The 14,464-nt window shown below is 34.0% G+C and overlaps 1 protein-coding gene across 6 annotated transcripts in view; it reads right to left on the bottom strand.

The window, feature by feature from the left end:
* Positions 1-14,464, bottom strand: part of RFC1 (replication factor C subunit 1) — a 97,955-nt gene that overhangs the window by 72,307 nt on the left and 11,184 nt on the right. For 3 of the 6 annotated variants that reach the window (XM_020991632.2, XM_020991604.2, XM_078148195.1), the window contains exons 2-4: positions 12,039-12,167; positions 10,216-10,291; positions 8,015-8,137 (exon numbers count right to left, since the gene is read on the bottom strand). In XM_020991632.2, the coding sequence (XP_020847291.1) occupies positions 8,015-8,137; positions 10,216-10,291; positions 12,039-12,167 (328 nt within the window). Of the gene's footprint in view, positions 1-8,014; positions 8,138-10,215; positions 10,292-11,666; positions 11,738-12,038; positions 12,168-12,335; positions 12,405-13,626; positions 13,646-14,464 lie in introns of those variants that run through there. The other 3 variants (XM_020991622.1, XM_020991612.2, XM_020991639.2) reach the window with 3 other exon arrangements.

The raw sequence follows: 14,464 nt of genomic DNA, 5'->3' as shown, positions 1-14,464 counted from the left end.
TATAATTGGAAATACAGGCTATATTTTTTTTTAAAAAGATTCTAATAAAAATCAAAAGTATTAAATGACTAATAATAAAACTGTCAATGTGTCACTAGAGATTGCAAAGAATTCAATTATATTGGTGCAAAATTTAAATATTAGATATTATTATGCCATCATACCCAAAAGAAAAATCCTATTTAAAACAAAAAATAAAAGAAGCCATATTTTAGTAACATAACATTCACTTCTTACACATGAAAATTAGAAAGATGGGAAGATGTCAGCTTGCTAGGTTACTTATTACATTACATGACGCTGGACTTCTCTTGGCTTCAGTTCTTCAATTGTAAAATGGGGCTAATAACACCACCTACTTCACAGGGCTGAGATCAAAGTGATTGTGATAAAATGAAATAACACAAATAAATTACTTTGCAAACTTTGAAGCACTATATAAAACTTGTTACTATCAGGGGAGCCCAGATCTCTCCCTCCTCCCACACCCCAGCAGGACTTAATATAATCTAAGAAGAAATAAGAGTGATCTATAAACATCTCTACTCACTCCAGGGATATACATAAGATCTGGGGAACCTTGTGGAGACTATGAAATAGACAAGTGAGGGTAGATAGAAAGCATAACCCAGGGCAAGCCCAGAGGACTCTGGGTGGCAAGAGAAAGGCCCGAGGCAAAGACTAGGCTCGAGTATGAAGCTCATGGCTATTAGAGTCCAGCATAAGTGGGAGTTTCAGGCAGGTCAAGGTCTAGCAACACTGGCTCAAGTCTAGAAAAGGGAAAAAAGCCCTAGGCAAAGGCCAGACATAGTGGAAGCCAAGTATTCTCAGAGACCAATGGTAAGAATGGAGCCTCCAAGAAGAACCTAGTACCCAAGCAACCTAGAATCCTGAAGGAAGGGATCTAGATTTAGCCATCATGTTTGTACCAGCAGGCCCCACCCACAACATTCAGTTATGAAGCTTAATCCAAACAGAGGCCCCCCTGACTTAGATACTGAGGCCAATTAAATGAGAAAAACAAAGAAAATTTTGATTACCATGAGGAAAAAACTTGGTGTAAGAGATATCCAGAAATAAACCCTGAGGAAGATAGCAACCCCAATACTCCAGATTTGGAGATTTTTTAAAAAAAAAGGCCCTTAGACACATAGAGACTGCAGATACACCTAGAAAAAAAATGAAACAAGAGATATAAAATAAATATCCAGGAAGAAAAAAAGGCAGAAAGAACTGGTACCTTAGAGTGAAATATGGAAAACTTCTCCCAAGAACTAAATGCCCTGAAAATCAAAACGGGTCAGAAATAATTTAAAAGACAAGAAATATTAAAATAATTTCAAACAAAAGCTTGGAGCAAGGGGAGACAATCTACTAAATACTAGATTTAAAACAACTGACCTAGAAAACAGGTCAAGGAGAAATAATCTAAGAATTATCAAACAACATGAAAATGATGAATCTGGATACTATATTTCAGGAAACTGTAAGTGAAAACTGCCCTGAAATCTTAGAACCAGAAAGGCAAAGTGAAAATAAAAGAATATACTGGTTACTTCCTGAAACTCCAAAATTAAAACTCCTAGAAAAAAATACTATAAGCAACCAAAAAGGAATTCAAGTACCACATAGGCAGAGTAAGGCTCACACAAGACTTAGCAGCTGCTACTTAAAAGGGGAGTAGAATTTGGAATGTTCCCAAAGGCAAAGGCTTTAAACAAGGGAGAACCTGCCCAGCAAAACTAAATGTAATCCTACAGAGCAAAAGTGGACTTTTAATGGAATAGCATTCCTCATGAAAAAGGAGAACTGAGTAGATATTCTGAAAAAAAAATGCAGATGGCAAGGAAAACCCAGAAAGCTACATATATTTGTTTACTCAGAAGGGAATATGTAGGGATGAATTGCTCACACGTTAATAGGGGATAACAAATGTCTTCTCAGAACCCCAGTATCTTTATGGGTCATAAAGAAATAAAAAAATTATAGTAGGTCTATCGGTAGTTTTGTCCTGTTTTGGTGGTCTTGGGAAAAGGCAAAAGTAGGAAAGGCAGGCAACTATACTGAGGAAAAAAGAAAAAAGAAAGGGAAATCACTATCGCATAATAGAGGTACATTCAATGAAAAGTATATTACCATAAAACAGGTGGGAGAAATGGCATCCTATGAACCTTACTTTCATCTTAACCAGATAAAAGAAGACTGAACACAATTCAAACACACACACACACACACACAAAAAAAAAATTAAACTCAAAAGAGTTTGGGAGAGGAGTTGGAATAGACCAAAGGAAGGGTGGATAGGTAAAGGATCAGTCATAAACAAAACAAATTAGAATACTGGAAAGAGAAACATTATGAGGGCATTAAAAGGAAGAAAGTAAGTCTTAGCATAAGGAAAGGGCAAGTGGAAAAGAAGAGATGCAACTGGGTGGAAACAGGTCATTTGTAGACTAAATGCACGGGGAAAACACTCTTTTACTACTTTCTTATTTGTAAAGAGTGGGTGATGGAAAAGATACAAAATGACAGGAAGGAGGGAAATAGGCATTTAACAATAATAACCTGAATGTGAATGGGATGAACTCATCTATAAAATGGAAAAGGAAAGCAGAATGGATTAAAAAACAGAATCCAACAATATGCTGTTCACAAGAATCACAAAGATTCATGAAAAATTAAAGTTGGAGGCTGGAACAAAATCTATTATTCTTCAGATAAACTTAAAAAACCAAGGACAGCAATCATGATTTCTGATTAGGCTACTGTAAATTTGGATATGAGAAAAAGAAGCATGCAAGGACATTACATTTATACATAAAGGCACCACCAATCAAGAATCATTATCAATACTTAACATATAGACAACGAAACAGCATAGCATATGGACACTTCAAGGAAGAATTAAATCAAGTAGGTGCAGAAATAGAAAATAGAACCATAAAGGCAGATCCTAATTTATACTTTTCAGATGTAAACAAATTTAAGAAAAGAAGTTAAGGACCTGAATAGGACTTTAGAAAAATTAAAGGTGATAGATCTCTGGCAATTACTGAATGGGAACAGGAAGCCATTTACATACTTCTTCACTATATATGGCACCTTTGCAAAAACTTAAAGTGTATTGCAACATAAAGACCTCACCGAAAAATGTAGAAAAACAGAAACACTAAACACATCATTTACCTATCACAATGCAATAAAAATTAAATTTAATAAAAGTATCTTTAAAAGAATTTAAAAATAATTGTTAATAAATAACAATTTTAAATGACTAGAGGGTCAAATGATAAATCACAGAAATAGAAACTTCTGATTTAATTTGCATTGAAGAAAATGACAATATTGAAATAAGATACCAAAACTTATGCAATGTAACTAATGTCATCCTGATGGGAAATTTTATCTCTAAAGGATTTCATGGAGAGAAAAAGAAGAAATCAATAAAATGGGTATACAACTAAAAAAATGGTAGAAATTATGAAAATTGAAGAGATTAATAAAATTGAGCATAAAAACCAATGAATTAATAGATAAAAATAGGAGCTATTTTCTAAAAAGTAATAAAATAAACAGTGAACCTGATTTTAAAAGAAAAACCAAACTACTCATATCAAAAACAAAAAATAACTCACAACTAAAGAGAAAATAAAGAAAATTATCAGAACCTGTTTTAGCAATTATATGTTAGCATAATTAATAACTTCAACAAAATGGATGAATACCTACAAAAATATAAAATATCCAGATTAACAAAAGAAGAAATAAACAATTTAAATAATCAAATATAAGAAAATTGAATTGAATAAGCCATAAAGGAAATTTCAAAGAAAAAAAACCTACAAAATCAGGTTAATTCTATCAAATATCCAAAGAACAATTAATCCCAATACAGTACTACATAAACTGCTTGCAATGATATGAAAAAAAAGAAAAAGAAAAAAAAGACAACTTTCCATTCTCTTTCTATGATAGAAATATGATCTTGATAACTGACCCAGAAACACAGCATAGAAAGAAACTTATAAGCTACCACTACCAATGTACACTGATGCAAAAAATTTTAAATAAAAAATTAAGAAGTGAGCTACAACAACATATTAGAAATATTACAGTTGGTCAATAAAAGTGCCTATAATGGTACTGTGATAAGTACAGAGGATACAAAGAAAAGTAACAGGCTCTGCTCTCAAGGAGCTCATAATCTAATGGAGGAGATAACATTCAAAAAAATCTATGTACAAAGAAGCTATAAACAAGTTAAGCTGGAAATAATAAATAGAAAGAAAACATTCAAATTAAGAGGGATCAAGAGAGAGTTCCTGTGGGATTTTTGCTGGAACTTAAAGGAAGGCAGAGAAGCCAGGAGGCAGAAATGAGGGAGAACATTCCACACATGTGGGACAGCCAATGAAAATGCCTAAAATCAGGAGACGAAATGACTTCTTCAACAAAGGCAAGGACACCAGTGTCACTGGATCAGAGTACAAGAGGTTGAGAAAGGGAGTGAAAGTGTAAGAAGACTGCAAAGGAAGGAAAGTGGCAGCAGGTTATGGATGCTTTGAAAGTCACACAAAGAATTTCATATTTGATCCTAAAGGTGATAAGGAAGGATCAGAGTTTGTTGGATAGGTGGGTGACATGGTTAGAGAAACCTGCATTTTAGGAAGCTCTCTTTGACAACCAAGTAGAGGATGAACTGGAATGTAAAAAGACTGACAGTAGGCAGACCAACCAGCAGACTACTGTTAACAGTCCAGAAATGTGGTTATGAAGGCCTGCAATAGGGTAGTGGCAATGTCAGAGGAAAGAAGGGAGCATCTGTGAGAGATGCTACAAAGGCAATTTTGAGAGTCCTTTGGTAATAGATTGGGGGTGAGAAATTCTGAGAAGTTGATGATGACACCTGGGCTTAAAGTCTGTGTAACTGGGAAGACGGTGGAACCCTGATAGTAATGGAGAAGTCTGGAATGGAGAAAGTTTCGGGGCGAAAGATGAGCTCGGTTTTAGACATACTGAGTTTAAGATGTCTATGGGACATTGAGTTCAAGATATCCAACAGGCACTTGGAAGATGAGAGACTAGAGATCAGAACTGTATAAGAAGTTTTGAGAATCTTCAGCAGGGACATGATAACTAAATCCATGGAAATTGATGAGATCATCAAGTCAACTAGTATAAAGGGAGAAAAAAAGAGGGCCCAGGACAAGGTCCCGTAGTACATTCACTATGATCCGACTGGGTTTATATCAGGAATGCAAGGTTGGTAGGTTCAACACGCAGACTATGAAGTTAATAATATAGATAAAAACCATATGATTACAGAAATATATGAGGAAAAGGTTTTTAACAAAATCCAACACTCATTTCCATTAAAAACTCTAGAAATTACAAGAATAAAAGGACCTTTCCTTAAGAGAATAAACAACTGCTAACAACATCCAGAATAAACATTATACATAACAGAGAAGAATTAGAGGTCTTTCCAATAAGATCAAAGCTGAAGCAATGGTGCTCATTATCACCACTATTATTTAACATAACCCTAAAAATGTTAGCTCTTATAAAACTGTCTTATAGAATAAGGGAAAAAAATTGATAGGTATTGACAAAAATGAAAAAAAATTCTCAATTTTTGTAGATGATATGATGTAGAGAAAGCTAGAATTTAGAAAACTAAAAAAATTAACTGAAATAATAACTTCAGCAAAGTTGCAACATGTACAACCAAATTCACACAATGATCAGCATATAGTCAACAAAATCCAGCAAGAAGGGGCAGCTAGGTGGCACAGTGGATAGAGTACTGGCCCCAGAGTCAGGAGGACCTCAGTTCAAATCTGGCCTCAGACACATAACACACACTTAACCCTGGGTAAGTCACTTAACCCCAATCGCCACTCCAAAAAAAAAAATCCAGCAGGGAAAGCTAGGGAAAAAAATCTATTCAAAATAACCACAGAAGTTATAAAATATTTGGGAATGTATCACCCAAGACACACCTAGAACTATACGAATCCAACTAGAAAACACTCTTTGCCCAAATAAAAACAGACCTAAATAATTGGAAAAACAATTGCACATTGGTAAGTCAAGCCAATACAATAAAAATAACACTACTTCTGAAATTAATTTACCTATTAAGTACAGTACTAAGTTAAAAAACATTTTGTAGAGCTAGAAAAAAATAATGAAATTTATATGGAGGAACAAATAATCAGGAGCCTTAAGAGTTATAATGAGAAAAAAATGGGAAGAGTGTCTATTAGTGTCAAATCTCAAACTGTAATACAAAACAATAATCATTAAAATAATTTGGTATTAGTTCAAAAATAGAGGGGTAAATCAGTGGAACCAATTATGTATACAACACAAAAGCAAAACAGTAGTATAGTGCTCAACAGGCCCAAAAACCCGTTACTGTGGGTAATTACACACTATTCACAAAAACTATGGGAAAACTTCACATCTGTCTCACAGGCATTAGTATTTTTAGAAGTTTTTGCACAAACAAATCTAACATAGCCAAAATTAGAAGAGAAGGGAAACAATTTTTAAAAAATCCTTGCATCAAGCTTCTCTAATAAGGGAGGGGAGGGAGAGAGGAAGAAAAAAATGTGGAACTGAAAATTTATAAAAGTGAATGTTGAAAACCATCTTTACATATAATTGGAAAAAATAAAATACTATTAAGTGGGATTAAAACTACTTTAACATTTAAATTATTATTTCTGCCAGGACATTCACACTCTCTCTCATTCTCTCCCCCTCCTCTGTTCCCCTCTTCCTGTTTATTAGCTTTTTTCTAGTATTCTATGCGTCTACAAAATAAAATGCACAACAAACACCAGTATCTTAGGGAAAATTTTTTAATTGCAATTTTTGACAGTATTTAAATTCTATTCAAGGTTTAATTTTACATGAATAAGCAGTTTCCAAAGGAAGAAATCCAAGCTATCAATAAACAACTCGGAAGTGTCACCTCATACATATCATACCGGCAAAGATGACAAAAGAGGAAAATGAAAAATACAAGACATTAATGTTGATAGATCTCTGAACTGACTCAGCCAATCTGAAAAGCAACACGGAGCTACAACAAAAAGTTAACAAACCATGCATACCCTCTTACCCAGCTACAGTACTACCAGGGCAATATCCCACAGAGATCAAAGAAAGAGGAAAAGTGTGTACAGAACATAAAAAAAACTTATAGCAGCTTTTCTCATGGTAGCCCAAAAATGGAAACTAAGGGGGTATATAAATAAATTATGGCATATGAATGAAATGGAATATCACTGTGACATAAAAATGATAAAATGGACAGTTTCAGAGGAACCTGGGGAAATTACTATGAACTGATGGCAGAATGAGGTAAATAGAATTATGAGAATAAAAGTATCAAATGACAACATTATAATGATTAAGCAACTTTGTAAGACTTTAGAAATCTATTCAACTGAATGCTAAACAACAACTCTGGAAAAATGAAGATGAAACACATCACTCACCTCTTTCCAGAGATGATGAACTTTAAATACATACATTTTCAGACATGGCCAATGTGGAAATTTGTTTTGCTTGGACTATTACTATTTATGATGAGAGCTTTATTTTATTTTGTTTTAACGTTGATCAAATTGGAGGGAAGGTGTAGTAGGAGGAAGACATTATAAAATGAACATAAAAACAAATAATTTTTTAAAGTAAAATTCTTCCTATAACAGTACACCTTTGATTACATAGTCAAAGAAACAACTAGAGGAGATTAAATATAATTTAGATAACTACCTTGAAACAGAAAAAAGACTGTGTTTCAATATCTATCAAAATTTTAAATGGCAAGGTAGTTCCTGTACCTCTTGCCTATAAAGGCAATGAATTACTTCAAAGTATTTCTTCAAAAACCTCTCTCCTTAAATTTGAAATGTTATATTTACACAGTACTAGGAAGTTCAAACATTTAATACAAATGACTTCATTATGAACAATTAAACATCGTCAACATCATTACCTGTTTCTGAAACATACAGAACAGGATCCTGCCTTGGAATTTTCTGAGGTTTAGAAGACATCGGCAATTTTTCTGATTGGTTTTGAGCATTTTTTACCTGTATTGTCTCTTCTGGCTCTGAGTCTGCATTTGGGATAAAAGTACATTTATTAAATATACAGGGTTTTTTGCATATGTAATTATGTAAAATATATTTCCATATCAGTCATTTTGCAGAAGAAAACTCAAACCAAAAAAAGAAAGAATAAAATGAAAAATAGTACACTTCAGTCTGTAGTTAGACTCCATTAATTCTTTCTCTAGAGGAGGATAGAATATTTCATCCTAAGTCCTTAGGGATCATCTTGAATCATTGAATATACAAGTTTTTTTGGCCTTTTGTTTGTTTGTTTGTTTGGGCTAGGCAATGGGGTTAAGTGACTTGCCCAGGGTCACACAGCTAGTAAGTGTTATGTGTCTGAGGCCAGATTTGAACCCAGGTCCTCTTGACTCCAGGGCTGGTGTTCTATCCACCACGCCACCTAGCTGCCCAGAATATACAAGTTTTTTAAGTAAGTATTTAGTGCATTAAAGTTTTTGTTTGTTTGTTTGTTTTAGTATTTTCTGCAATGGACATGTTTGCTAGTCATCGATGATCTCCAAATTCTTTGCCCTTTTTTCAATCTTTACTCTGATATTTCTACACCATCAGATACTAATGAGCATGCCTTTTCTCTTGATATCATTCACTTCTGTGGCTCTTATAACACCTCAGTTTCATCTTTCTTCTTACTTCTCTGATCATCCAATTCTCCTTCCCCTCCACCTTTCACCAGGGCTCTGTCCTCCATCTTCTTTCTGCTATATATCGTCTCTCCCTTGAGAATCTTATCACCCACCACTACTTCAACTATCATCTTTATTTGCATAGAGCACTGAACCTTAGGTAAGAAAAACCCAACTTTAAATTTGGCATCAACTAATTACTAGTTCAATGACCCTGGGTAAATCACAACCTCAATCTGCTTCAGTTTCTTCACCTGTAAAATGGGGATAATAACAGACCTACCTCTTGGGGTTCTTGTAAGGATCCAATAAGATAATATTTCTAAAGCGCATGGCAAATCTTAAAGCATTATAAAAATCCTAGCTACTGTATGAATGATATCAAATCTTATCTTCATTCTCATCACTGAGATGAGGATTTCTAGTGCCTGAACAACTCAAACTGTATGTCTACTACAAACTCAAATTCAACTGGACCAAAAAAAAAATTTATCACATTCTCTCCTTCAAGACTTCTCTACTTCATTATTAATGTAACTACTGTCTTAGTCACCCGTGCTAAATACTTTTAAAAGCCAAAGATGCCCTTTCACTTGCTAATCAATGACCTTCCTATTTTACCTCATTAGTCTCTCACAAATCCATACCTCACTCTTACCATTTCATAGGTTTTATAGGATTTAAAGATGGAAGGAACTTAAAAGTCAGCTAATCCAGCTCCTTAATTTTACAGATTAAAAAAACTGATGCATGAGGCTAAATAGAAAATAAGCAGCAGACATGAAATTAAAATTCAGCTAATCTGTTTCAAAATCCAATCCTTTCCTTATTGTACCACAATTCTTTACCACTGATACTACACTAGTTCAAGTCCTTATCCCCACAACTGTGAGTGTCTTCCCAGGTTCTGTTTAAATTAGAACCTTCTTCTTTCTTCTGTCATTGTAATTTGAGTTACGACACATCTTGTTCTATATTCTTTTATAACCCACAGCACATACCAAAATTAGGCACACTGAAGTCACACAAATACTTAATTGCCTGAATGGTGCCTTTTGACATGTCTATCAAAGTCCTAAAGATCCATAAAATCTTTAGGTCTCCCTTGAATTTTAAGTACTCACACTAGATTGTTCCTCACTTCCCCAAAGCAGGAAAAGGTAAAACTACCATCAACGAGCTCTACTATTATTTTATATTATAAAATATATAAGCAAAAATCCAAGTTGTGTTGTTACCTTAAAAAAATATTGTCTAATATAATGCCAGTGATTTCCAATACCTCCATTACCAAACCACGACAAATTATTTCTGTTTCAAGATGAAGTATGCAACATCTTTCAAAGAAACAACAAAAAAAACCTTTTATAGCTAAATTTATGGGACAAGGAATGCAAACTATTTTAAAAGTCTTGATTGCTCCTCAAAATAATTACCTGAATCATAGATAATTCTCTTTTTCTTGTTTGCATGCTTTCGTTTTACATCATCTTCTTTGGAAGAAGTTTTCACCTACAAGTGACATACAATTAACCAAGCTAGCAGCTATAAAAGGTCACATGGGAGATGAGAGAGCTAGAAAAGAGATAGCCACATCACTATTTAATTTTATTTCAAACAAACTTATAAAAATAGTAGCAGTACAGACTAAGTCAAGTGCTTCTTTGAAACAAAAAAAAAGTAAGGGCAGAAGCATCAACTAAGGAAGCATAAGCCCTCCAGTGCATGACTGATTTATTCAGGATAAAATTGTCTATAACTTCTTTATAACATAACTCCAGTTTTTTTAAATTGCACTGAAATATTCAAAAAGATACCATTTTGATTAGATTTAGAAAAAGACAAAGAAAGCCAACAATCACTTTAATTCATAAATGTTAAAAAGTATACTATGTTACCTAACAACCTAACAATAACACAATAGTCAGCTATATAGCAAGAAAAAAATAAAAAATGAGACTTCTCTCTCCTCTCATCTTCTCTCTACTAGGTCGAAGAACACACACCTAAAATCAAAGTATAGTAGTATGTCATGAATAGGGGCACTAGTCAGTTAGTCAATAAGCATTTATTAAGTACCAACTACATTAAGCACTTTGGCTTAGACACTGCGTTAAGCACTGGGGATACAAAAAGAGGCAAAAGACAATTCCTGCTGTCAAGAAGCTCTTGATCGGGGCAGGGGCGGGGGGTAGGGGGGACCGAGAATAACAAGCAAACAAATATGTACAAACAAGCTATGTACAAGATAAACAGAAAAAAAGGGAAGGCATTGGAATTAAGAGTTGGGAAAAGCTTTTCGAAGAAGAGGGAAGTTTAAATGGGATGCGAAGGAAGCCAGGAGGCAAAAATGATAAGGCACTCCAGGCATGGGGTAATATAATAATCAGAGAAAAATGCCCAGAGACGAATCTAGCCAAGTTGACCAATACTCTTAACAGATAAAAATTATACTCTTAAAACATCATCAAGTCATAAACAAAAGCATACCAGCTATAAAGAATGAAAAATATAAAGAACAAAAAAGAAATTTAGGGAGACATAGAAAACGACAGAGGATTTTTAAGTAGAAGCAATAGAATAAAAAACCTGATTTCAATAAGAAAAATAAACAGCAAAATTCATGGTAAATATGGACATCAATGCTATCTTGATTAAGTTCAAGTACACAGTAATTTATTTATCGCAGAAACAATTATTTGCAATCATTTTTTATTCAACTATTTTGAGGGTTTGGATTTTTTTTCAGTCTGGTTTTTACTTTGGTAAATAGTTTTATCTGGGGAAAATTCATTAATTTTTCACTTGGAAAAAAGCTCATGTTAATTGGAATACAGTAGGTTGCTTTACTTAAAAGTATTAGAGAATAATCTGCCTTTTCTTGAACCTTAAATAAATACTATAAATGGTCTCGGTGGCACCGTGGATACAGCACTGGACCTGTAGTCAGGAAGACCTGAGTCAAATCCGTAGTCAAACAACTAGATGTGATGCTGGGCAAGTCACATAATTTGTTTGCCTCAGTTTTCCTCTTCTGTAAAATGTAGATAATAACAGCATCTGACAGGGTTGCTGTTGAGGATAAAATGAGATCACAATTGTAAAGTGCTTAATGCAGTGCCTGCCACATAATAAGCAGCATATAAATGTTAGCTACCATTATTAGCTAATATTAATATCAGGTTCACAATCAAACTTGGGAAGTTAGTTTAGCATCTGTCTTTACACAACAATTTAAAACATTATGTGGAAAACTGACCTTGATTTCCTTTGTTCCTTTTTTCATTTTTGATGTTCCTTCAACAGTCTTTGTATTCTCATTCTTTTTTACCGTCTCATTAACAAGTTTCTTTCCACTTGGAACAACCCCAAAGAATTTCCGGATATCCTGAAATTTTAAAAAGACATTTTATGAAATAATTCTCTCAAACTTTAAGTACACAAAATGCTAATTTCAAAAACAACAAATCTATCTATCTATCTATCTATCTATCTATCTATCTATCTATCTATCTATCTATATATATATATATATATATATTTACACGGTGTTTACCCCATTAGCCTATTCGGTTGCTGCATAACTACATAGGTAGTGTTTGTGAAAAATGACCAATACAAACATCTAAGGCAAATGCCACTCCCAGAAGTTTAAATGTATGCTAATTCTCAGATTTAGCAAAAATAGCTAAATAAAATGTTTGCCAATCATAGCACAATTATGATGCAACTAACCCAAGATGCATCTGTTGAGCAACTACACCTTGTGTAAAATCATCTATGAGGAGAAAACCAAACAATCAAAAAACATTAACCCTTCCTTAAAGGGACATGTAATTTAATTTAAAAGGTGGAACTCTTAATAGTAAACATCTAGGGCACTAGCAACCAAAAGTCTCAAAAACATTTTCCTACAAAGAACCCTCCAAAATATGAAAGAAAATTTTCCTTTATTTCTTCTTCTTGGTTTTTTTGTTTGTTTGTTTGCTAGGCAATTGGGGTTAAGTGACTTGCCCAGGGTCACAGAGCTAGCAAGTGCCTGAGGCCCCATGTAAATTCAGGTCCTCCTGACTCCAGGGCCAGTGCTCTATCCACTGCACCACCTTAGCTACCCCCAACCCTTACTTCTTTAATAAAACATTCTATTACCAATGCACAATTCTTAACTAAAACTGAATTCCTACCTAAATCCATGACCTACTTTGAACTGAACTGTACAGCAACAAAAATAATAAAACACATAGAGTACACAATGCACTATCAGACAGTTCAAAGAATACTATACCGAAGTAACCTAGTTCAAGTCCTGGCTCTGCAATGACCTTGGAAAAGTCACTTAATGTCCCTGGTTTCTGACCTCCCCCTTACAATTCCAGATCTATGACCTCAGGTGTCAAGAGAAATACAAAATTCAGATAAAACAGTCACTGCCTTCAAGAAGCTAATAAACTATTGGGGGAAATTAACTCAAATTATTTATACTACAATCTACCATAAATATATTCATGATTCTCTCCAACAAATTCCTTTCTCTTCTCTATCCTTTGGAATTTTAGTTTCCTAATTTCTCTATTACCCCCATGTTACATTATAGCTTCCTTACTGCCATAAGTCATTTTCTTATAGAACTAATTTCCAATCAACTTTCTCATTTCTTCCAAAATCCAAGAGCACAATGGCTCTAAATACAACTTTTGCAGCAAAGCTAAATAAATAAACAATCCTTTGACACAGGATGACTGAATTAAGCAGGTAAGCAAATTATACTGTAAATTATACAGGTAAGTAAATTATAAAATATATACTATATATAAATATATAAAAGGTTTCCCTGATAGCGTACTTACTAAGTCACCCAGGACACTTAAGTCCAAAAGTTAACCTAATTAACTCTAAAGTATGTGGCTGTGAGAGTAAGATATTTAAGTCACATAGTGAGAGTGATGGATAAGTTAAGCAACAATCTGGACTAAATCTTGCACAAGACTGATTTTCAGGTGACCAACTATTTGCTCCAGTGGCTGGGAAGGAAATGAGAATTTTACACCAGTTTCACTTGTGAGTTACCAAGCAAGACTGCACTTAATCATTGCAAGGTTGCTAGCAGTTTGTAACAAACCACAAAATAACCAAAATAAAAGGTCATAAAACTGTCAAAATTTAGTAGATGACTATTAGGTGGTTTTTGGGGTTTATTTTTTTTAAAGCAGCTCTTATTCAATCTACCTTACAAAAACAAACAATTAAAAGTTTAAAACCAGATAGAATAAAAGCAAAAAAGTGGACTTTGATTCAAAGAAAAGTCCTCTTCTTGGTGGCATGTGCTGACTACCCCATCACTGACTTGTCCTCTTCTATTTCCTGTTTTTCTCTCTTCCCCTTATTTGACTCTCCTATTGCTTTTCTTATTCTTTGCACTTTTTCTTTTATCCCCTACACAGCCCTAAGGCTCTGCCAATAACACCTATATTCTGCTAGTGATAGTAAGAGTTGACTAAGTTACTGAGCTCAACATATACTAAAATTGCATTTTTTAAAAAGAATTTTTCCTTTCAAAGGAAGAGAATCTATACTCACACCTGTTTAGAGCTACTGCCTGGCTGGGCAACCTTTTTGGATATAAACATTTAAGAGACAAAAACCAAGCTGTGACAAGTATCTATACTCTATGTAATAAACGTTTCT

This window comes from Phascolarctos cinereus, unplaced genomic scaffold, assembly GCF_003287225.1.
Source record: "Phascolarctos cinereus isolate Bilbo 61053 unplaced genomic scaffold, phaCin_HiC Scaffold_9;HRSCAF=440, whole genome shotgun sequence".
Classification (NCBI taxonomy): Eukaryota; Metazoa; Chordata; class Mammalia; order Diprotodontia; family Phascolarctidae; genus Phascolarctos; species Phascolarctos cinereus.
Note: the sequence above shows the minus strand (reverse complement) of the source record. Positions and strands in the feature narration are given on the sequence as shown.